Here is a 25,489-nt window from a genome sequence, read left to right as displayed (position 1 = left end):
CAACCTCATAGAACTATATACCCTGCCCACCAAGAAACCAAAGCCAAAACTAAAAACGAAAAACTAGAGAAATATTAATAAGGAGGTAGCTGAGTTAATAATATTGTATCAGTACATAGACAATTTCTTTAAAACAAGAAAGACATATATATATATATATATATGTATTGCTCATTTATACGTTTATATAACAGTATATCAGTTACACAATTCTAACTTATTTTTAATGCTTTCTTCCTGAATAGGCTGGAGAGGTCAAGAACTATTCATTGTGATGGACCAAGCTTCTTTATCCTAACCTGGTATACGAACTTCCCCAAACAGAAGGTAAATATCATTAATGCATCCTGTCATCACTTACTTTCTTCTTTCCGTTTCAAATCTATGGAGTAGTTTCCGAAGACCACCATTCTTAAATCCCTGAAAATGCGCAGCTGGGGCTCCCACAGTGATGACATCGTAGAGAGCATCTGGAACAGGAATGGACAAGGAGATGAACACTTTGCAAACATTTATCTCCAACATGCTGTTTGCATTGAAACCTACACACTGTGGGAAGTTTGAGAAATTATTCTGTTTGATTTTGCAGGAACAAAAATGAACTCACATCTCAAGGGGGCAAAGAGGAGCCAATCCATCTTTCTAAAAGCCACCTGTGCACCTAAAGAAGTTATAACATTTCCTTGATTTGTGACTACATCTTAATTATATGGTACTGTGTAGAACAGTATGTTCTCTCATTCTATATACTTACTGAGATAACATGTTAATTGGTCTTTTGTGTATTTTACTTTATTGAGTTTTGCATCATTTAATTTGCAATCATATCGAAATTCAACAATAATGAACAATCTTTCAACCAAAAGTTGCCGAGAAAAGAACCAAAATGTTAATGCATTTTGACTCAAGGTCAGAACAGTAATAAATCGATACATAGTAGTTTCCCGCTTGTATATACTAAATCTTACACAATTTTGAATGCATGCAATTGAATTTTGCAATTTCCTTAGGTGACATAGAAAGAATACACAAAATGTCTCTTGATCTATTTTCCAGTGAGATACTTTGTTTTTTTTTAAATAAAAAATCCATACATTTAAATTGAAACTCAATCCTTTGATCTTCAAAGCCATCAAGTTTGATACATATTAAATTTACCACTTCAAGACATGCCATCATTTTTACATTCTAATGAAAAGTACCCCCATAAGAAGGAAGAAAAAGTGAATGCCCTCTTGTTAAACTACATTTTACTTGAGAAACCTAATTTCATAGTAGATCCTTTTCAAATTGATTTTGGTATTGACACCTTGGCTGTTTTTCTGATCTCATTTACAGGGAAAACATAAATTATTTTATTAGCTTCAAGTAAACACCATAACTTCTTCACAGTGGTTCAATCCAAATGCACCTGAAATAGTTTTTTTTTTTTTTTTTTTTTTTTTTTTTTGCGGTACGCGGGCCTCACCGCTGCGGAGCACAGGCTCCGGACGCGCAGGCTCCGGACGCACAGGCTCAGCGGCCATGGCTCACGGGCCCAGCCGCCCCGCGGCACGTGGGATCCTCCCGGACCGGGGCACGAACCCACGTCCCCCGCATCGGCAGGCGGACCCTCAACCACTGCGCCACCAGGGAAGCCCTTCTTTCTTTTTTTAAATAAAATATGTCTTAAATTGAAAAGACTTCAGCTGCACTCAGAGAACTCAAGGTCACAAAAAAAACAGAAATACAACCCAAACCAAATGGTTAGTAAAGATACTGAACAATCACTTAATGGATTGTTGGAGTGGTGAGCTCTTGTCCTTTTAAAAAGTCACTAATCAACGAGAAGTCATCTTTTCCTAAAATAGCAACACATTAGACTAGTGTGAAATTTTCAGATTTCGTAGTCCAGGGGATTTTAGCCTAGGGCTAAGAGGAGGGTTTTAAGATGTCCAGGGATGGATGGTGAATTGTATTGGTGCATCTGTTCTGCTTCATGGAAAGGGGTCACAGCTTTTTTGAACAGTCATGAGATCCCCCAAAAGGGGCCAACTAAAGACTTGTCTACCTGCATTTATCTGACGAGAAACCTGAGGATCTTGAGAAGTTACCCGCTTTGTCTGAAGTCCCAAAGACATTATACCCAGGGCCTTCTAACTTCTAACCCAGGGATGGAGAACCAGTGATTTAAGTTATTGACTGGACCCTGAGTCCCTGGCTCTGGATCCCAGCTCTGCCATGTATAAGTTGTGCAGCATTGGGAAAACCACTAACCCTTTCTATGTCTCAGCTCCTCAGCTAGAAAATGGAGTGGAAAGTAGTAAAAAGAGGTTAGCATTGAGTAAGTACTGTCTATGATTATTTTCCCTATAGGAAGTAATCCTACCAATTAAGCAAAGAAAGCTGATATTTTAACTTTTGCTTATTTCTCCATAAAAATAAACTTTTCAGTCTGAAAAGGAAAGTGATTCTGAGGCTTAGTCTTCTGAATAAGATCAGTTCCTGTGTTAATCTAAACTAAATGCAAAAAAAAAAAATCAACATGATGTTGTAATCAAATACATTGCATTTCTGCTAAAACCTGGGTGACCAGCAATACCAACAATATACCAAAGTGACTATAAACTGTATCCACATGTTCCACCAAGCCCAAATTAAATGCATTCCTAACTCAATTTTCAAAAAAAGTTGTCTATGGACTTTCACTGGATCCAAAAAAACTTGTAGCCTCTCCAACACCACCCAGCAAGAGGGGAAGGATGAGGGAAGTGGAAATCTGAGTGGAGAAAGCAGTCTTAATTGATGGAGATTAAAATGACTTGATTATGCAAAATTTGCAAAACCATTTGTCTTTCTCTGGCTTAGTTCACTTAGTATGATAATCTCTAGGTCTGTCTATATTGCTGCAAATGGCATTATTTCATTCTTTTTTATGGCTGGATAATATTCTATTGTTCTGACTTTTCCTGCTCTTCTTCTCTGGTTCCCTGTGACCCATGTAGACACTTTGTTCCTTTAAGTCTTCCAGTAAAGTCCTCAAGACCTGACGATCATTTCCAATTTCTCTGTTTCCCTCAACATTATATCTGATCAGTTCTAACAACTCCGCTACCAAAATTTTATTCTCTCTTATACATGTTAAACATCTTTACCTTAATTTTGATCTTCCTCATGTCTTGTCAAGATTCCTACTGCCTCTTCAGTCCTAGCCTCTCTGCATTCACAATGCAGTGGATTGCTTTTTCTATGTGGGTGGCCATTCAATCACTCTGCCCAAAACACAGGCTTTGAGACTTATACCCCTCCTCATATCTTTCAAATATAAATAGAAGAACATTCAAATGTCTCAGCATCATGCATGTTTTAAGTGCTCAATAAATGTCAACAAATAGATAAACTAATATTTTGAGGGAAAATTCATTTTGTCATGTTTGTCCTCAGATCATACATGGAGTTACTATTCTTAGCTGAAGAATAAAACTTTTAGATACACTATCCAGAAACACATATATTAGAATCTGGAATATATGTATATATATTCTCCACGGTATGGGAATGAATATATATCCATTCATGAATCACATTCTGTAGAATAACAGAGAGCTTACGATTATCACATGCAAAAGAATGAAATTAGACCCTTATAGCAAGCACAAAAGAATCAACTCAAAAAGGATTGAAGATTTAAACATAAGATGTAAAGCTGTAAAAGTCCTAGGGAAAAAACATAGGGAAAAGGTTTCATGAAATTGGTCTTAACAATGATTTCATAGAAATGACACAAAAAGCACAAGCAATGAAAACAGAAATAAACAAGTGGGACAACATCAAACTAAAAAGCTTCTGCATGGCCAAGGAAACAATCAGTAGAGTGAAATGGAAATACACAGAATTAGGAGAAAATATTTTCGAATCATATATCTGATGAGATTAATTTCCAAAATACGTAAGGAACTCCCACAACTCAATAGTAAAAAAAATTAATAACCTGCTTATAAAATGGGCTAATGACTTGAATAGACATTTTGCCAAGAAGACATAAAAATGGCGAACAGGTAAATGAAAAAATAGTAAATGTCATTAATCATCAGGAAAACACAAATCAAAACCACAGTGACATATCGCCTCACATTTATAAAATAGCTCTTATCAAAAAAAAAAAAAAAAAAGACAAGTGTTGGCCATGATGTGGAGAAATTGGAACCCTTGCACACTGTTGCTTGTGGGATGCAAAATGATGCAGCTGTTATGGAAAACAGTATGGAGGTTCCTCAAAAAATTAAAAATACAACTATTATATGATCCAGCAGCCCCACTTCTGGGTATTTACACAAAAGAACTGAAATCAAGATCTTGAAGAGATATTAGCACTCCTGTGTTCATTGCAGCACTAATTATAATAGCCAAGACATGGAAACAGCCTAAATGTCCATCAACAGGTAAATGAATAAAGGAAATGTGCTGTATACATACAATGGAATACTATTCAGCCTTAAAAAGGAAGGAAATTCTGCAATATGTGACAGTATATATAAACCTTGAGGATATTATGCTAAGAGAAATAAGCCAGGTACAGAAAGACAAATACTGCATGACTGCACTTATATGAGGTATCTAAAATGGTCAGTGCATGGTATCAGCAAGTATGTTAAGTTAATCCGTATTACTTGATGTTAACTGCGATTCATTGGTCAAGGTGATATCGGTCACTGCCTAGAGTTGATTCTTCACTGTAGAGCTACTAGGTATTTGAAGGGACACACTTTAAGATTATGCAAGTCTCCTGTTTCTGTTTAAACTGGTACCCATTAATTTTAGCATCCACTGATGAACCTTGCCTGTGGCAATTTTTACTGTTCAAATGGTAATTTTCCATTTCCCTCATTCTTGCCAAATTTATTCATCGGACTTCTTCTGGAAGGAACAGATGACCCTTCTTCTTCCTTCATGTGTTTATTCAGTTATTTATTACCATCAATATGAGTATTTTGTTCTTTGATTCATAATCCAACCCTAGCTTTAGGTATAAATTGTTCCAGCTTTGTCCACTGGGAGCCCCTTCGGAACGGCTCCTGTATCACTTTTTTTGCCCCTTCTGTTTTTTGTTTTGTCTTATTTTATTTTATTTTGCTTTTTGGTATTTGGACACTTCCTTACTTTCTAGAGCCACAAGATACTCCAGACTCATATTTTCCCTGCCGCAGCCTTGGAATCAACCAGCTTTCCAAGGAACCCTAGTTCTTTTTATTGGAGAATGGTGTTCAGAAATCGATTACTATGAGCAATTACACTCATTGCTACTGCTTTCAATCCCTTTCTGTAGCTAGAGCTAGAAAATATATGTATGTGTACTAACTTGTGCACACACATCTATATTTATCCATCTAACTACTGCTCTATCTATACTGTACTATCAACAACAAAAACCATGAGTCAATGCCTCTGACTTCAATTCAGCCTCACAAGATTCCTTCTAGCCTTCCTTCCTTATTTCTACCTTCTCTCCCTGACATTGAGAAACTTGACTTTCCCTATCCACATATTTAAATATATGGTCAATCCCAGTGAAAAATAAAACAGCTTCAGAATTGTTAACCCTACCTCTGTAAGAAAAAAGAATTACTAACGAAGGTACAGTGCTTGTAGTGTTTTTAAATTTAGCATTACAATATCTAGTCCTTTCCAAAGTTTACATAGACCAGGTCCTTTCTTTCCCTATCTTTTCAGTAAATTATCATTTTAATAATTATCTTTACCATTAATTATCATTTTAAACAAGATAACAAAAGTAAGTTAATGAAAGCAGGTTGGAAATATGAAATTCTATGGAAAACTTACACAATAATTAGTAGCACAACAATCATGATTTGAAAAAAATAAGAATAGAAAGGGAGCCAAGGTGCAGGTACCAAGAAGTAAGTATAGAAGCATTCCCCAAATATTCTTCACTCTTGGACTTCATAGAACGCATTTCAAATAAGCAAGTAGAAAATAGCACTACTGTGGTTCAGCAGAGCTAGAAGTGCAGCATCTTATCTATATTCCAGAAGCCATGTCTCCCATTTCCCAAGCCATAATATCCTCCCAAGCCAACCATAATAGCCCATTAGTATCAAGAGGTCTTCTCTGCAGGGACACTAGAGTTTCTGTCTGGGTACTGAAAGAGTAAATAAGGTCTCTCTTTTGCCTCTCTCACTTTTCTCTGTTGCCTTTTGATTTTACCCATCTTGATTAGAACCATTTCTCAAAAAGCTGGGATCTTTATGTCCACATTTTACAGAGGTTCAAAGAGATTAGGCTTAAATAGTGTTTGCACATTTGAGTTTCAAAGAGTTGCTCTGAGGTATTAACTTTTAAACATTGATTACTGTGATATTGTGATTTATAATATGAAATAAATATTTGGTCTTCGTCCCCTTTTCTGGCACAGAGTTCCCCAAACCCTGGGAATTTCCTAAGTGTTGAGAGCCACAAAGGTGTCTTCTGTTAGGTTAATGAGGTGACTTTTGGACTGCACCTAAGGATGGGGGCTGGTGGCCAGTGAAACCAACCATGAGATTAGAGGGTTGAAACTTTCAGTCCTTTCTCCCTTGACTCCCCTACGGAAGAGGGGCTGAAGATGAGTTCAATCCCAATGGCCAATTATTTTATCAATATTGCCTGTGTAATGAAGCCTCCATAAAAACCCAAGAGGACAGGGTTTGGAAAGCTTCCAGGTTGGTGAACACGTGGAGGTGCTGGGGGGACTCAGAGAGCATGAAAGCTCCACGCCCTTTCTCCATACCTTGCCCTATGCATCTGTTGCACCTGACTCTTCCTGAGTTCTCTCCTTTTATAATAAACAGTAACCTAGCAAGTAAAATATTTTTTCTGAGTTTTGTGAGTCTCTCTAGCGAATTAATCAAATCCAAGGAAGGGGTTGTGGGAACCCCTGATTTATAGCCAGTTGGTCAGAAGTATGGGTAACTACCTGGAATTTCAATTGGCATCTGAAGTAGAGGGCAGTCTTGTGGGGCTGAGCCTTTAACCTGTGGAATCCGATGCTGTCTCTGGGAAAATAATGTCAGAATTGAGTTGAATTGTAGGACACCTAGTTTGTGGCTCTGGAGAGTTGCACAAATGAGGGTGGGGGAAATCCCCTCCTCACAATCATAAATAACTAAAGAGTGGTTCTGAAGAAAACAATTAGAAAGTAGCTGCTGAACTCTGTTCTCAGAATTTATATGATTTTAAGCAAAAGAAAACAGCTTTGTTCTTCAGCTATTAGGCATTTTTGGTTTATCATATAATCTGAAATAAGAACATACCGTGTACAGCTGTATAATACCTAATTTTAATTGAGACAGTTTCTGTCACAATTAACATTGATCACTAATATTTTCAAGTATCAGCATTCTTTATGGAAATCACAAAAATCACAAGACTCCAGGGAGTCTTAAAAGTTTGCAACTGTTATTTGATAATTATCAGTTACCAATACCACAGTACTGGAACAGCTAGGTTTATCTCTTTTGGCCCCTTCATCCTTGAATTTCACTTGCAATTACTACATAAATAGTAGATAGATCTATGTACACCAAGGGAATTATTTTTTGGCCTCTTAGTTTAGTTAATGAAGAATGGTATACACTTACCATACCATACTCATTCTTGGCTACAGCAGTCGTACTCCTTAAAATTTAGTTAGAATTAACTGTAATTGACTGCTTTTCTCTAGAAGAAGTCAGATATACAAAAAAAAATCAATAAAAAATTAAAATTCTAAGAGAACAATCTGATCAGCGATACTTGTCTCATTTTAAAATTTCCTCATTTTATCCTGCTGTTTAAATTATGTATCTTTGTGACATGAATAGCCCTTAACTTTCAGATTTTTGGTACTCAATTATAAAAATCTAAGTGGACATTTTATTTTAAAGAAAAGTCAAGCAAAATAAGTGTAAAGTCTTTTTCTCTTTTTTTTTAAAAAAAATATAATATGCCTCTCTTCTTTCTTTGATATTTTATGCTTCAAAAATTCCTTGGCTTTGTGAAAATTACATCATATACACCATATGAGGAAAGTGGAGTTCAAATCGTTGAGTCTTGTCAAACTAAAGATACAAGGTTGGTTTTAAATCTAAGAGTAGGGCTGCCTCATAGCCTTTTAAAAGCCATTTAATAATAGAAATGAGATAGTAAGTCTATTTTTTCTCAGAAGATCTCTTTAAAATTCCTACAACTATAAAAAGAGTGCTGATGAAAAAAAAAATGTAGACATGCTGATCTCATTTCAAGGAAAAATTTAAGCATAATCCCTGACTTTAAAATGACCCGCAAAATGACTTGGACACGAATCTCAAGACAATAGGGAATTCTAAAGGAAATCTGTTTCAAAATAGTCCAAGCAAGTTGGCATGATGATTAAACATATCTAAAAGGTAACTGCACTTCACTGATGAGGTGATACACCTGAACTCTTGAGACACAGAAATCAGGAAGATCTCAATAGCTCCTCTTGTCTCCTCCTTCCTTCCATGTAGAGATTAGAAGACTAAGGGGCAGAGAGGTTAGCTGACTCATCCATATTAAACAGTGAATCCTGGCCGATCTTGCACTTGATTACAGCCACAGCTTTATGATATAATATAGTAGGTTTTTTCTTTTTTTTCCCTTTCTTTCTTTCCCTTTCCTCCCTCCCTCCTCCTTCCCTCCCTCCCTTCCTTCCTTCCTTCCCTTTTCTCTCTTTTCTATGCACTATATGCTATTATATATATATATATGTATAAAACATACAAACTAACTTAAACATAGTATAATACCACAAGAATCCATACTGTATAATATTCACAACTGTTTTTCTATGAAAGTAAAATATACTGGAGAGGGAAACTGTCTTCTTAATTTCAGGGATTTGTGTTATTGTTGTCACTGCTGCTAAGATCTCTATTGTGGTGGGTATTCTATTTGTTACATTTAAGTAATGGACAAAGATGAAAAATTAACTTAATGGGTCTGGGGGCACCTGAAGTTAAAGGAATGTTATTTCATTTGTCCATATGAGACATGACATAATAGTTCTGCTGTTACTTGTTTCAAGAGCTGGACATTAGCCTTGTCTTTGGTGAACCTGCCTGCTCCTGTTTGCATAGCTACCTCTCCAAATATAAGAGACATATTAATCAAATGTGGATAGATGAAATTTACTAATGGTAAGAATTAAAATAGATGTAGACTATATCCAAATAACTCACCAGTGAAATACCAAGGCTTGGCCAATCTTACTTGCATCATTACCTGGAAAAATGTTGTCTGTAATTCAGCTAAACATTCAAGTCAGTAACCATGGATCTTAAATACATTTAACTTGATTCATTTAATCTGCTAAATATATGTTATATAAGCAAGTAGAAAATCAGATTGACTACCATCTAACTTTTAACCATTTTATTTTTCAAGTAAAGAAAATCAAAGCTCAGAAAGGTTATCAACTTGGTCAAAATAAAAAAAAAAAGTAAGGGGTAGAGTCCCCCAAATTCAGTCAAGATTTTAATTTCTATTATAATACATAGTTGGTGATATAGTCTATAAACACCTACTTTAACTGAATTTCAATTTAAAATAACATTTAAACTTCTAAAAACTTAAATATTTTAAAAACATATATTTAATATTATACATAGGACATGCATATCATATATTTTATATATATATATATATATATATATATATATATATATATATATGAGTAGCCTTGGGGAAAGAAACCAGCACGTAATAGAATTCAGTACTTTTGAATTAATTCTTGGCTGTTAGACTCTCTAGTCCTTTCCCCCATTTACTCCTTAAGTCTTCAAAGAAAGGAATCAGTCTTTCTGAAAACTATGTCAAAAACCCTCTAGTTGATGAGTTGTACCCTAGTTCCGTAACTTCAAAATATTGCTTTTCTCTTTACTGTTTGATATTTGTCATCACAAATAAGAAATTCTTTTATATATCCCATTACGGGTTGAACTGTGCCCCCACTTAAGAAAGATATCTTAGAATATGACCTTATTTGGAAATAAGGTTTTTACAGATGCAATCAAGTTGCAATAAGGTCATTAGTGCAGGTCCTAATCCAACATGACCTAATCAAAATGTCCTTAATGGGGAACTTTGGACACAGAAAGAGACACAGAGAAGATGGTGTAAAGGCATAAAGGGGAACGACATGCAAAGACGGAGGATCTGTGGGATGCACCAACAAACCAAAGAAAACTAAAGACTGCAGGAATACCGTAAGAAGCTAAGTATGGAAGGAGGCAAGAAGGAATCCCCTGTCAGTTTCAGAGGACGCACTCCTCTGCCAACACCTTGATTTTTAGACTTCTAGCCTCCAGACTGTGAAGCACTGCATTTCTGTTGTTTATGACTCCCACTTGGTGATACTTTGTTATGGTGGCTCTAGGAAACTGATACATATCCCACTAAACTAATTAGAAGAAATTTTGTTTGCTTTTCTAAATATCTTTCTTTTAGTTGCCAGTTTCTTCCTTTTACATTGGAGAAACAAAAACTAACTGCCTTGTATCATCCCAGTTCACTCTAGTCTATTTTCAGAAATTACCTTAGAGAAAACAGCATAATGTAAATGGTTCTTTTGTCTTCAAGAAATAAGTATAAAGTAAAAGGCCACATAGATAATAATTTCTCTTTGTGTGGTGGATGTATTTTAAGGATTATCACCAAATATTTAAATGCACATTTAAAATATAAATTCCTATCAATTTGGCTTCAAAAAACTATCTGGTTTGATGATACTGCTACCCATCCACGGCTGTAACCTGATTATTCACAGTACTTGCATGTGATGATTTTTCTAATATGCCTCTCTAAATCATCTTTTCTCTAAATCTGGCTACTTCTTTAGTTCAAGATTTCAATGTCTCTTAGTAGGCTCTTAACTGATTACTTTCCTCCAATTTTAACACTCCTGATAAAACTGACAGATCCGTTTTGTTCCAGTGATGGCAAATGCCACATGTATCATAAAAACTATTATTGTTCATTCTATGTGTTTTACGTGGTCTAGTTCACTTAATCAGAAAGGAAAAGACAGTGCTTAGAAAGATTAAATAACAGGCTTAAGGTCATATATAAAGTAGTAAAGTTGAAATTCTGTTCCACTCCAAAATATATAAACTTTTTTACTGTATTATAAAAGTCTCTTCATATAGGCCATTAGGAAAAAAAAAGTTATGCTGGTTGTCAGATAGCTTTTGAATGTTGCAGCTTCTTTATGACCTTGGTTTTGATGATTTTTGAAAACCGTTAGATATTGTTATGTTCAAACTATTAACAGACACTCAGTATTCAGGGAAGAATTCCTGAAAGCCTCAGGCCAATCCATCTCATTTTTTTTTTTTTTTTTTTTTTTATGCGTTACGCGGGCCTCTCACTGTTGTGGCCTCTCCCGTTGCGGAGGACAGGCTCCGGACGCGCAGGCTCAGCGGCCATGGCTCACGGGCCCAGCCGCTCCGCGGCATGTGGGATCCTCCCGGACCGGGGCACGAACCCGTGTCCCCTGCATCGGCAGGCGGACTCCCAACCGCTGCGCCACCAGGGAAGCCCTCCATCTCATTTTTAATTCAGTTGACATAACTTTTGGTGAACAGGATGCAAGTTAAAATTTCAGATAGTTGATAAGGGTTACCAAAGATAATACAATTATATATCAGAATGATTTTAACTACACTTGAACTTATACGTTAGCTAGTTGTGTACACACAATCAGTATGCATCAACTTGAAAAATTAAATTTTTCTGATTATAAAACTTCAGGTAATTTTAAAACAGACAGAGATTTAATTTTAATTTTTTAAAACCTCTGACCTCTAACCTGTAGCCTCATCGTGACAATGGCTACAAAATTGGGTGTTAGAATGCTTCTTTAGATGTATCTGTGTATGTGCATGTTTGTATGTATATGTTGATAGACTCAGCATAAAGGATTTGATGATCTAAAGTAAGTTTTAGCTTCCTAGGAAGATGAGTACCCATAGGATGACCATAGCATTGATGATTCAGAGAGACCTTTGAGATGGAAAGGATGTGGAGGGCATCATTAACAAAGATGCTGGACAAACAGGCATAGTATGGGACTTCTGCTGATAAATAAGGGCAGGTGGTCACCCTAAATATGCACAAAATTGATATAGCAATAAGTTAAAGAAAAGGGAGATGAGAAGAGTATTTAAAATATATTTTACTGAGAAATGGCAAGGAATTACTTGAGTGGCAATGAATTCAACCCCATATCATTCACTCTAGGACTATTCAGGTATGTTATGAAAATCTATGTGTATTTTCTTGAAAAATGTCTCTCACAACCAAGTACATCGAAATACTGTAGCACCTTCTATCTGATAAACCCGCTTCTCATAGGGAAGTGGGTGATTCTGGTGATAGCCACCACTAAGTCGGAGAAACAGCACATGAGTCCATCTTTGGACTTTGGTTTCTCAGGATAGGCACAAAATGAACGAGTCTTGTTTTTCTTTTTCTCTAATTCAAACAGTAGCACAATGGGGAGCTATTAGGCATCGCTGATAATACTTAAAAAAGCTAATACTCATTTTCCATAGTCACCTGTAACTCAATTCAGGTGGCATATTTACAAAGCATCGCCCAGAAACACAGCAACGAAAATGTAATGGTTTCTTTTGTAGTATCTAGGGTCATTATCAGCTTCAATTGTTTCATCTTCACCTTTATATAGCGGCTAAAATTTCTAATTCTGCCAATAGTCAAGGCTTTTAAAGAAGTACGCACTAATATAATTTGCCCGTTTGAAAAAGAATACTATATACTACCTTTCAAGTGAGGGCTGTGTACGTGCATTCTTTGCAGATGTAGATTTATTGGAACAAATTCTAATGTTTTCTCTCCTTTGCTGCTGCTTGATTTGAAAGAGGACCCTAGGTGGAAAAAAAAAAATTAAACATCATTAGTAAATAAATAGTGTGTGTGTGTGTGTGTGTGTGTGTGTGTGTGTGTGTTGGAAAGTACATATGACACAGAAAAATGTTATAAGAATTTCAGAAAGAAAAACATATTCTGTATGAGTTGATTTTCTTCTCAGAAATTTAATTTAAAAAAAGTCTCAGTTATCCCTATAATGATACCATGAAGTAAAATAGTGCAATTTTTTCTTCTTTGTTTTTCATGCCAAGATGGTAGAGTTGGAAATAAAAGTTTTCTGCTTTGTGTTTTTTATTAAATCTTGACTTTTCTATGTCCATAACAACAGTATTTATTATTGTTTTCACATAACATACATGAAATTCATTTCAGTTTGAACATGTAAAGTCATTGATTTCATACCTGTTTCCTTGCTGAGTTCTGTCAGAATGTCTTCGTACATATTCACCATTTGATCACAGTGAGTAAGGACATTTTTTCGTAGATTGTCCCAGTGTGGAGAAAGCTCCCCAAGTTCTTTTAGCTCCTGGTTTCTGTTACAATGAAAAAGAAGAGAAAATATTTATTTTGATCTTAAACCCACAGACACAAAATGCTTAAGCAGGGCTGCCAAACGAACTGATTCACCATCCCTTTCAGGAAAGCTCTGTGCTTATTAGGAAAAAAAAATCATTTTAACACAAAGGAAGAAGTGACTAGGTTAGGCCACACAAACATTAAAAGTCCTGTATGTCAAAGAGCAAAAGAAAAAGGTTTAAATTTATTGATAAAAATTTCACAAAGATGGCAAAGACTTATTATCCTTAATATAAATAGAGGCCATTCAGTTAAAACAAAACAAAACAAAACACTAAACCTCAACAGAGAGATAGCTAAGTTCTAGGCTTTGACTATCCCACATGAAATAATTTGGAAAGGGTTATCTGACTGTGAAGGAAACACAAGCTAATCACGGAATCTAGTTTATATATAACATGGCTGTAATCTTTCTAAAGCCCATAAATAGTATGATCAGGTATGATTTTATTGGTCTCAATTTCTCCTAAGGACAATTTAAGTAAATACTGTATGCCTATATTTTGTCCCCTCTTTATCAAAAGAAGAGCTAATCAAGATCTAGGTTTTAATTATTAACTTTAATTCTCTACCCTTCAGCCACGTTAATTTAAGTCATCAGAATGCCTTTTTAAATTATAATGATAAATGGTTTAATATGCTTCTTGGTTAGATTTCTCATTCATTTCTATAACCTTTTACCAACAACATTTTCATGAGGCAGTTTAACCAGCAGTAATGAAACTTCTTTGCTATTTTGGCTGTGAAACATGCTAAATACCAAGCTAATAAATTCAGAAGATGTGGAATCTTTAACATCCTGTTAAATTCAGGAATAATGGATGGTGTGCAAAAATGTGACTTGCTTCCAAATGCTTGTAGCTGCCTTTGTTTGGTTTCAATGGGAATGCGATATAGTATAGTTGCATCTTCCATCTGAGGTCTTCACAATTTTTGTGAACATTAATCTCATTCTCAACTTTTCCATAGATTAACTTTCATCAGACAACATTCATGGAAGTAATTAATCAATGGACAATGGGAGTAAAGGAAATTCATGACCAAAGCGGGGTTAGGAGAGAAGGTTGAAGAGTTGGGAAGTCAAGTTCTCTGTGTGGACTCAGATGGTAGGGTATTGAAATTCGGGACAAAACAACAACAACCAAAACAAACAGATAATTCCAGAAGCTGGAGATATCAAGTCTAGAAGAATCTGGGCAATTAGGTCAAATCTGAGGTAGAGAGCAAATGTGATATGCCAACTTAATATGTAAGATTTTGGGTTTTACTTTCAATATATGGTTATAATAGAAATCTTAACTAGGTATTACTGTTTAACACTAATAAACGCACCATGGGTTTACAATTTATGTTGTCTCTGAATTCCTATCAGAAATAATAATTATAAGGGAGGTGGCGATGGAGGGGACGGTAAGAGTGAAGCCCCTGACTACGGTGTGGAATATTGGGATGGAGTACACCTCCCTGCCCAAGAGGAGTCCGACAAAGTGTGGTCAGAAAATCTTAGCGTTCTGTAGGGAGTGACTTGAAGGAAGCCGGGAGGAATCTACAAACTGGGGTTTAAAATTCATTACACTCCTCCAATATGTCAAAACTTACATACAGGAATAACTAGACGAAACCTGGCGTTCACTGCTTTTTTTTTCTAAGAGAGGACATTAAACAGATACACATTCTGAAAGGGACAAACAAACAACATAAGGTTTCTCCGCATTAAAAAAGTTCAGGGACTTCCCTCGTGGCTCAGTGGTTAAGACTTTGCTTTCCAATGCAGGGGGTGCGGGTTCGATCCCTAGTTGGGGAGCTATGAGCCCACATGCCTTGCGGCCAAAAAACCAAAGCATAAAACAGAAGGAATATTGTAACAAATTCAATAAAGACTTTAAAAATGGTCCACATCAAAAAAAATCTTTTTTACAAAAAGTTCAAATATAGGAGAACTATAGAATAAAGGTATAATAAACTAGAGTAATGAAAAAGGTGTAAAACAAATGGGGCAGATTAAGAAAGTAAGTTTTTAGAAAATGAAAGAAATTAATTACATTAATACATTAAAATAGAGAAGATAATTGGCTGCATCAAAATCAGTAAACTTTTCAATCAGGAAGGCTAGGGCTGTCTGTATTATATTTTGATTTGTCACTCAGTAAACAAAAACTTTAGCATCTAAGAGCCTTGTTTTATATCTCCATCCAGGTTCTGTGGAAGGCAGGGCCTGAGATCAAGCAATCCCAGGTCAGTCAGAGGGAGGTAAGAAGGGAAGTGCTGAAGGGAAAAAGCGAAAACAGGCATAACATCGTTCGTTATCAAGCTGGGCAGAACTTCACAAGAAAACACAGCTGGTTAGGTGGCCACGTGGAATGACTCCAGAGAAGTCATACGGAATCTCTGCACCTTGGAACAGATTGTTAGATGGAGGAAAATGCATTTATATGCCAGTTCCTTACCATCCACTCTGTTTCACTGGTAAAGATTCATCCGATGGGACTTTAGCTCCTCTGTACTTCTAGTTATGCAATCTGTCTCCTCCAGGCAGCCACTGGGTGGGGGGGGGGGGCGCAATATTCCAGTGGAGACAGAACTTTCCTGGGTCTGGTAAAATATAGGTGCCAAGTCCACTCTGGATACTTCCATGGCAGATGCCATTGGGTGCATGATAATGGCTGGTCTTCACCTTGAGGGAGACTGATAAGTTGGTGGCATCAGGAGATAAGGTGACAATGGTGGCACCAGTTGGGGCTCTCCATTGAGCAGGTGGTCAAAACCTGAAGACGTGTTGGGGGTGAGCGGGCACAGGAAAACACAAAAACGGGGCCCAGGACAGGCAACTTTTGCACAATTCCGATCCATTTATGAAATCCAGATAGCATATAAGACAACATTCTTCATCTTCTGCAAGAGGGAAGTTCAAGTACAATCCTTCAAAATGACGGCCAGTTGCAACTTCCCAAAGATTTAAAGAGAAGCAGTGAACCAAGCACAACAGTCAATACTCCAGCTGATTCTGAGGGCCTTAGCTGGTGGTATTCATCATTCTACCACTCATTTCAAATTTGCCTCATACTCCACTGGCATTTCTGGAGTGCTGCCTTGTGAGGTCACCTAGACCTTAATCTGAAGACATTAGGCTCTTCGTTTCCTTGCTGTTATGGAATTTTAGTTGTGGCAATTTCCCATGCACTTCTGGCCGTGGAACACCTCTGAGTTCTAGATAAATTTCTCTTTGCTCAGAAGCCCTATTTCCCCATGGTGATGAGCAGAGTATCTCTTACTATCTTTGCTGGTCCATTTAGTTAGGAATGTATGGTAGTCAGATCACACATGAAATCGACCACAACTTCCAGTTAAGTGGGACTCTTAATGGGTCCCCTGACAGGACGCCTGTCCCCATACTCCAAGAACCAGGACTCTAACTGGCAAAGCCTAAGGCTGTAGGGAAAGAAAGTGCATATCCCCAAAAGTGGGGCACTGTGATTGATTATAAGGGCTAACCCTTTCTTCCAGAGGTGGTTATTTTAGCTATAGCGGGCACAACATCCTATACCAGCTGTTGGTTTAGCATATAAACTTCATCCTGGAGGATAGTACCCCAACCCTAAGTTTTTTTACCCAAGCTGGTACCTTAGCTGAGTCTTTCATGGTTAATATTATTCCACTGTTCTATCAGGTCTGTGGCTTTTTGGGTGGAGGGGCATGCAGTGATTACAAACTCATGTCGCGCCTCGTTTTACGTAGCACTTGTCCTTTGGTTGGAGCAATGTTATGTGGGACACCAGATCATTCTGTAAGCCATCAGACGGGGGTGCCAGCAGTGGCAGTGTGAGCAGAAAAGGGAAACACATATTTAGACTATGTTTCACGTCCCAGGATAAGCTGCTGCCCTTTCCAAGGTCAAAGGGATGCAACGTAATTGACCTGCCACCAAATAGCTGCTGGGTCTCCCCCAAGGAATGGTACCATATTCGTGTCCACTGCCGATCTATTTCTGGCATTTAACATTTAGCAGTGACAGTAGCTATATCAGCCTTGGAGAGGGAGGCCACGCCTCTAGGTCCATGTATAACCCCTGTGTCTGCCACCAAGGCCATTCTCTTCATGGGTCTATTTCACAAACTCTGGAGTGTCCAAGAAAGGCGTCTGGCTAATCCGTGGGCAGGTGATAATGTTCTCTGGTCATGAAGAGTATTTGCTTTCTGATGGGCATGGCTCAGGCATGCTTGTGTTCACTCCCGTAAGCCCATCTACATACCCTTGCCCGTACTCCTTGAATCCAATCTTCTAGTGTTATTTCTTCCAGGCCCGTGAAGCCATTCACTTTGCTGAACTTGATATATATCCATACCTCAGGCCATCTCTCCCTCTAAATGATTAACAATCACACTGTTTCTCAGATCTCCCCACTGGATGGATTTTCTTCATTATTGACCTTAAGGCCCACCTAACACATCAGGCTGACCCATCTTTTTAAGAGTTTGAGTGTTTTCTTCCTCCATGAGTTAATCAGAATGCAAGAGAAGCATCAAAAGATAGAGGTACTAACATGAGGTCAGTGACATGAGACTCTGGGACAGCTCTTTACGATATATGCTCATACCTCTTGGATCTGCTTAAGCCCAGTTCCGAATGTATCACTCCCACCACACAATACGTTACTCCTGCATCATACAATGGGATCACAGTAGTACCCAGTTCACAATGGGCAGCTCTAGGCCCAGAGTCATTCTGTGTCCCAGCATCAGGGGTTTAGTCTCTAACTAGGGCCCAGTATCACACTGGGATGATGCAGGAGCCACCAGTACATTTCAGAACCCTAAAGGTCTGCACTGAAACAATCCTACCTGAATTTGCTGAAGCCTCCACAGGGCAGCATTATTTCTCACCATGGAGATGTTCAGACCCATTGTTCAATCTCATGTACCCAAGGGCTGGCAACACAGTTAGGAACTTTGGAAATGTTCCTCTTCCTTGGGCTCTATATGACACACTCTGCTTCTCCATTAATGGTTATATATATATATACACATATATATATACTATATTTTTGATAAATATGATATATATGACTTTCATACATATTTATGACATATATATAACTTTTATATACATAAAGTCTGAATGGTATATGCATCAGAAATATAGTTCAAATCACAGCAATTATTTATGTACATAGATGAAGAAGGTCTTTTTTGTGTATGCATATGTATGTGCTATATTCCTGATTTCCCCCATTATTTGTCACTGAACCAACATATGTTAGAGGTGGAGCAACCATATGTGCCAGTTTACACCTGTTACTCCATTGTAATTATGAGCACCTCTTTCATTTGCAAAATATCCCTTTAAATGACCCAAGTTTTAGGATATCAGAATTAACATATCCTTTTTGATATAGTAAAAGAAAACAACAGCTACAAACTCACAGAATGTCATGGCTGGAAGGAAATTTAGGAAACAATTTGAAATCTCTTGCTTCACAGACGGAGGCATCTAAATAAAGCTGCTTGTTAATCTCAGAGTCACCAGAAAAACATAAGCCTTTTAGACTATAATTCTATACCAACTCTTTCCTCACCCCATAAGATTCTCCACTGTAAGAACAAAGAAATACAAAACAAATTAACAAAATTACGAACAATAAACACAGTGCCTTGTTTATGAAGGTACTCAACGAACGTATATGGAGTGACGGGGTGTAGAACCTGGAGCTATTGACTTCTAGAATCACATTTATACACTTTCATGTACTTTTAACATTAAACCTGAACGAAGGGTAAGTTGTAAGTTGAGATTTTTTACTTCTGTATCTTTCAGTTCAAATGGCATGGCTACTAGGTATGCAGTAATCATCTCTAAAATATGTTTAAGTGCATAGTGGTGTCTAGTATTCTGAGACTCATAGATAATGGCCCCTGTGGTCCAGTCTGCATGTTGCCACTTTTATCTAAACAGAAATCTGGCATCAACGTTATAATTAAACAGTTACACATCTTTACTGAACCTTTGGTGTGAATGGAAAAAGTGATGAGCTGTACGTAAATGCATTTTTAATCCATAGAAAAATATTTTTTAAAACACTCTGCTATCTATTAACATTATCATTTTACTCACAGTAACACCTTCTGCTTTCAAAAGCTGTCTCCTTTAATTGCTACCTTACAACAATGACAATGAATATTTCTTTCTGGAAAATCCACTGCCCTGCTAAACACACACAATCACTTATGAATTCCCTACCTTACTCTCACTAAAGTTCTATTTTTAAAACAAATTTTCTAGCTTGTCTCTAACTCTTTCCAATTCTCCAAGACTCCAATAGGTAGGCACAGGAAGTTGAAAAGAAAAGACTGAATATTCAAATACTAATAAGCTTGGGCCGCTTACACATTAAAGTTCTTTTGGCACTTACTGCCATCCATCCACTTTCACTTTGCTACCTACAAAAATAAAAGGCAAATCATATAAAATGTGTCTCCAAAGGAGACAGATGATTGCTAAGGCCTACTTGAGAAATACCTAATGCTCTATGGTTCTTGACATTTCAACTGTAAAGACTGACATTCTTGATACTTGATGAAATATTCATACAGATCTCTGGTGTACTTTTTGCCTATATGGTTTGTTTCATCTGACCTTGTTTAAATATTTCAAAAATACATGCTTTTTCTCTTTAGGAAAATTGCAAGTTCCTGGAGGTTATTATGACCCTCTGAACCTTCCATAATGTGAAACACACTACCAAGTATAACATGTTTGAAACACAGGCTATTAAATAACATGAAGAGAAAATGAGACCAAAAAAAACCCCAAATGACTCTTGAAGAGTAAAAAGAAATAACTGAACACAACATGAGTCACAGAGAAACTGAAAAGGAAATAGCCAAAGCTGCTTTCATATATAATGCATGAAACACTGGAAAGATTATTAAATAGGTAAACGTTTTTTAAAGTTCATTACTTACACCCGTGGGGCTGTCATGGCTAGAAGGACAGGGAGGGTGCTGGGCAACAGGGAAACCAAGTAAGCAAACTGGCATTCGGCCCTTTTCCTTACTCCAGCCATCCACCTGCTCTAACTGAATCTCCCTAATTAATACTGGAATTCTCTGTACAGAGCTGTAAACAGTTTCTACTGCTGAAAAATAAAGCTAGGCTTAAGACTACCAAAATAGAACCTAGTTCAAAGAGGAAAAAGTTTAGCATCTACTTAAAGCCTCTATTTAAAAGTAGTTTCAAAGCCTGATGACGGATGTATTCAAGGGGGGGAATTCCAACATGGGGAAAACTTTGTTCTGAGTCTGTGAGTTAGAGACTTGTCTTGTTTATCGTCTTGTCCTACCACAGTCCTTTGTCCATAGAAAGTGTTCCATGTAGGCCTGTTAACTGAATGAAAGATTTGCTTGAAGACTGTAATTCTTAGATTTTCCTGAAATTCGAGATAAAGTCAAAACATAAGCTAACCCCAAAGTAGAATGCTGAGCTCTGCCCCAGTTAAAATGGATACATGCAATACATAAATGAGTCACTGTTGAGTCTTCTAACCTTATACGGTTGAGATCTGTAACCCTAGTTTGGTTATGTCTTCCTCAAGGATAGAGAAAGATTTGAAATGTATCTTCATATGGCATCTCTTACTGTGATGGTTAATTTTACGTGTCAACTTAGCTAGACCACAGGGTGTCAGATATTTGGTCCAATGTGATTGCTGGTGTTTCTATAAGGTTGTTTTGGATGAGATTAACATTTAAATCTATAGACTGAGTAAAGCAGATTGTCCTCCCTACTTTGGGTGGGCTTCATCCAATCAGTTGAAGGCTTGAATAGAGCAAAAAGGCTGACCATCCCCTGACCAAAAGAGAACTCCCCCTGCCAGGCTGACTTTGAGCTGGGACACTGGCTTTTCCTGGGTCTCAAGCCTGCTGGCCTTTGGACTAAAACTACACCATAGTCTTTCCTAGGTCCCCAGCTTGTTCACTCACCCTGAAGATCTGAGGATGAGTACACACACACACACACACACACACACACACCTTACTAGTTCTGTTTCTCTAGAGAATCCTGAGTAATACACTAACTATGTAGAGATTCCATCAGAAAGCTTTCTTTCTGCTTGGTGTAAAAGAAGTTGGGGGGGGTGATGGTGAGATGGAAACATCTAGAATAGAGTTTAGGCTCTTTCATGAACTTTTATCCCTCCCACTACATTTTACAAATACTCTGACTTCTTCAAAAGAAAAATAACCATAGAAAGGCTCAGCCTGTCTAAGGGACATACACAAGAAATCTCTAGTCCTGAGGCCAAAGTGCCACATGTGAGCACCTATCTTATTAGAAGTGTAAACCTAGAATAATCAAGTTAAAAAAATCTGGTTATGTGAATTCAAAAATTCCTGAAATTACAAAAAGTAATTATTGTAAGAAAGAGTGCCCAAGAGTAACAGTTAATTCATTTACAAGAAGGTAGCAAGATCAAATAGCCTGATAAAAATTTATCTACCAAAGAATATAGACCAGTAAGAAAGACATTAAAATGTTATTTGAAATTGTTATTATCTAAGCAAATAGAAATATTTTCCTACAATGAGCTGTCCAATACCATTTTGTAGAATAGAAATGGCTACACAATTTAAATAGAGCCTTTTGGTAGTTATCACACTCTAAAACTACATGTGGGTGTACACGGGTGGCAAGTTTAAGAGGCAAATGGCTTTCATTCATTAAGCAAAATTAGACCTTCGAACAAACCTGAAAGAAGCCATGAAAATTTACCCATTAGGAAAAAAAATTAAATATGAAATAGTCAATGAAGTGTAGACTCCATAAATGACTGGTGGGTGGCTTCATTTCATAAAGTGGCTGGCTGACACCATAAAACTGAACAAAGTTCAACTACATGTCAAGTTTCACAGTATTTTCAACCCACAATTCAAACTGTCTGTGCTTTAACCTGTAGAAGGATAACAACTGCATCCATAAATCACAGGCTTTTTTAAAATGCATTTTTGTAAATGACAACGTGGGTAATGTTGCAATCCACGAGCCACTCTTTCACTGGAAAAAGTGACTGGATATTCTGAGTGGTCATTCACTCTGATTTTCATGTGACATTAAAACAAGCGGCTGTTGTACTATACACTCAAGGTTTCAAGTTTATATGCAAAGACTAAGCATTGGAACACGGTAACTACAGGAATTAGCTGTAATCACAGAATCTGTTTGTATCTGATAAACAGCCGGATTCTATAATTTAATTTTAGGTAGCTGCGTTAGGAAAAAATGAGGAATGATAAGTATGTCTTATTCCATCCTGAGAGTCTATTTGCTGCTCCTGATAAAGGTGATTTGGTGTTTATTTACTTCCACATATCTTCTTTACCCTTCAAAGTTTGTCAAACATGGTCATTTATTGTTTTAATATGTTAAAGCTCAGTGTTTCATTTATGCTTAAAATGGTGACGTGTTCATATGAAACTTCTCCTAAATCCACATATACTAATATATGTCTTTTTATTTTGGGTAGCCATGAAAATTACTCACTGTACCTGAAAGGCTACAAAAGCAAGAACATATGCTCACACTGTTACCATTTTTCATTATTCATGACCATACTTTTAGAAAGTGCAAACATTTGTGAGTATCACCCCTTTGAATTCTCACTCCTGCATCTGGAGTGCAGATGTCACCCAGTTCAGTTTCATAGGTAGACAGAATTCAAGAAGCTCTCAAAGTGCTGGAAGTAGAGCTCTTTGGGGAACACCGTAAGGATTTCCAGGTAATCAAGGTTAGTGTCGTATAGAATGTGTCTCTTTTCTTAAAACACTCCTCAGATATAATTGTCCCAGAGCCCGACTAAACAAAATTAAAAATTCAGTCTCACTAGGCACATTTCAAGTGCTCGATAGCTACATGGCTATCAGAGTAGGCAGTGCAGTATAGAACATTTCCATCATCGTGGAAAGTTCTAGTGAACAACATTCCTCTGGACAAATGGGAAGAATATAAGTGAGAAGTAAAGTGACTTATTTGATGCCATATTGTTAGGAAGTGGCAGAATCAAGATGTACCGAGGTCTTGTGAATGCAAATCTTGTTCTCTTTTTTATTTTAATTTCTGGGTGAGTATGATTTCTCTTAAGCAAGTATCCTTCAATAGGAGGACAAGATTGGAATCTCCCATCTGAGGGACTCATCTATATGTAAATTCCACCCAGGTCAACAAAGAGCTGGTGCAAATATTTTGCTCAAGTGTGCACTTACCAGACAGCCTTGGCTACCATAATTGCTGGAATCCCAAACAACAAAACAAAATTCTTATGTATTTTCTATTCCTTTAACAAATATTTAGCAGTGCTGATTATCCTTATTCATGCCAGGCACTATAATAAGAACTTTATAAATATTCACTCATTCTATATGCATAACAGCCCAAGGAAGTAGGTATTATTATTATCATCCTTATTTTTTAAATGAGGAAACTGAGACTCAGGGAAGATAAGTAATTTACCCAAAGTTATCCAGATAGTGAGTAGCAGAGTTGGGATGAAGCCCAGGAGGTTTGTCTAGGGCGCCCATGCTTTAAACTACTATGCTAGATAGACTCTCCATTAGAAATACAGCACAGTCTCACTCTCACTAGAAATCACATCAAGAAACATATCTTGATACTATCAGCTTGAGGAAAAAACAAAATAAATCCCTTGTGTTTTTGTAGACAAGGGTAAAGCTTGATGTCAGCCTTCTGATTCTTTACGTTAAATTCCAATGAGCAGGAAGAAAAGGGGATTTTATGTTACTAGAACTCTTTAAAATTAGAGATGCTACTGCTGGTTATCCTAGATCAGTGCTGTCCAATAGAACTCTCTGTGTGATGGAGATGTTCCAAAGCTGTGCTATTTAATTACAATGGTTACTAGCCATATGTGACTACTGCACACTTAAAATGTGACTAAGGTGACGGAGAAACTAAATTTTAAATTTCATTTCATTTTAACAAATTTTAACTTAAGTTTCAATAGCCACGTGGAGCAAGCAGCATCTGTACTTAATAGCAAAGACCTCGATGGTTCAATTAAGAGCCAAAGAGGGCTCCTTTCTTTCTTCTAAACCTTGTGCTTGCCCATTATGTCCTACATCAAAGAATTATAACTTATCGATTCAGTCATGCAGGTCAGAATGCTTAAGTTATTCTGCACGCCTTCCCTCCAGAGATAATCCATCACCAAACTCTGCTCATCAGAAAAAAGCCCAAACGTTTGTACATTTTACCATTTCCCCCCAACCACCATGGTCTAAGTCACCATCATTGTTCGCCCAGACAGACACAACATCCCCTAAATTGTTTTATCCCTCCACACTTGCTTCCCTTTTTCTAAGTGTAATCACGTCATTCTCTTCATGCAATTTCAGTTGTTCTTGGGAAAAGACTACATTCCTGAGTGCTTATTATATGCCAGGTATTATGCTAGATTCCAGGAATAGTACAATAAGAAAATTGACAAGTTCCTCCTTTTCTGTGTCCCAGAAGGCCCTAACTAATCTGAAGTCTGAAGCCTGACTATCATTCCAAAATCACTGTCTCAGCTCTAAATACACCAGCTTTGTGAGAGAAGTCCATTTTTCTGCCCACTGGGAATTTGTAGTACCATATAATAAACGTATCTATGAGGTATGCTAGGTTAGTAAACTAAAGGAGATTACAAATAAATTATAGGCTCGGTTTTCTGACTGAAACACTATCAACATTCAGCTAAGATGAAAAATAACAACAATAATAGTTTTGATATAATGGGTGTCTACCGTGTATATGATTCTTTACATAAGTGATAAGAGTGGTTTCCACACATTAAAGGCCTCTGTACATATGCACCAGGCATTTTTCAATAGCTTTTTTTTTTTTTTTTTTTTTTTTTTGCGATACGTGGGCCTCTCACTGTTGTGGCCTCTCCCGTTGCGGAGCACAGGCTCCGGACGCGCAGGCACAGCGGCCATGGCTC

At 37.1% G+C, this 25,489-nt stretch overlaps 1 protein-coding gene across 5 annotated transcripts in view; it reads right to left on the bottom strand.

Annotated features, from left to right (window-relative positions):
• The window catches only part of INPP4B (inositol polyphosphate-4-phosphatase type II B), a 323,827-nt gene that overhangs the window by 156,820 nt on the left and 141,518 nt on the right, over positions 1 to 25,489 (bottom strand). For all 5 annotated transcript variants that reach the window (XM_032632713.1, XM_032632712.1, XM_032632709.1 and 2 more), the window contains 3 exons: positions 13,327 to 13,457; positions 12,816 to 12,920; positions 362 to 470 (listed from right to left, as the gene is read on the bottom strand). In XM_032632713.1, the coding sequence (XP_032488604.1) occupies positions 362 to 470; positions 12,816 to 12,920; positions 13,327 to 13,457 (345 nt within the window). The remainder of the gene's footprint in view (positions 1 to 361; positions 471 to 12,815; positions 12,921 to 13,326; positions 13,458 to 25,489) is intronic.

The sequence above is a fragment of the Phocoena sinus genome, chromosome 5 (assembly GCF_008692025.1).
Source record: "Phocoena sinus isolate mPhoSin1 chromosome 5, mPhoSin1.pri, whole genome shotgun sequence".
NCBI lineage: Eukaryota > Metazoa > Chordata > Mammalia > Artiodactyla > Phocoenidae > Phocoena > Phocoena sinus.
This window is presented reverse-complemented; position numbering and strand designations above follow the sequence as displayed.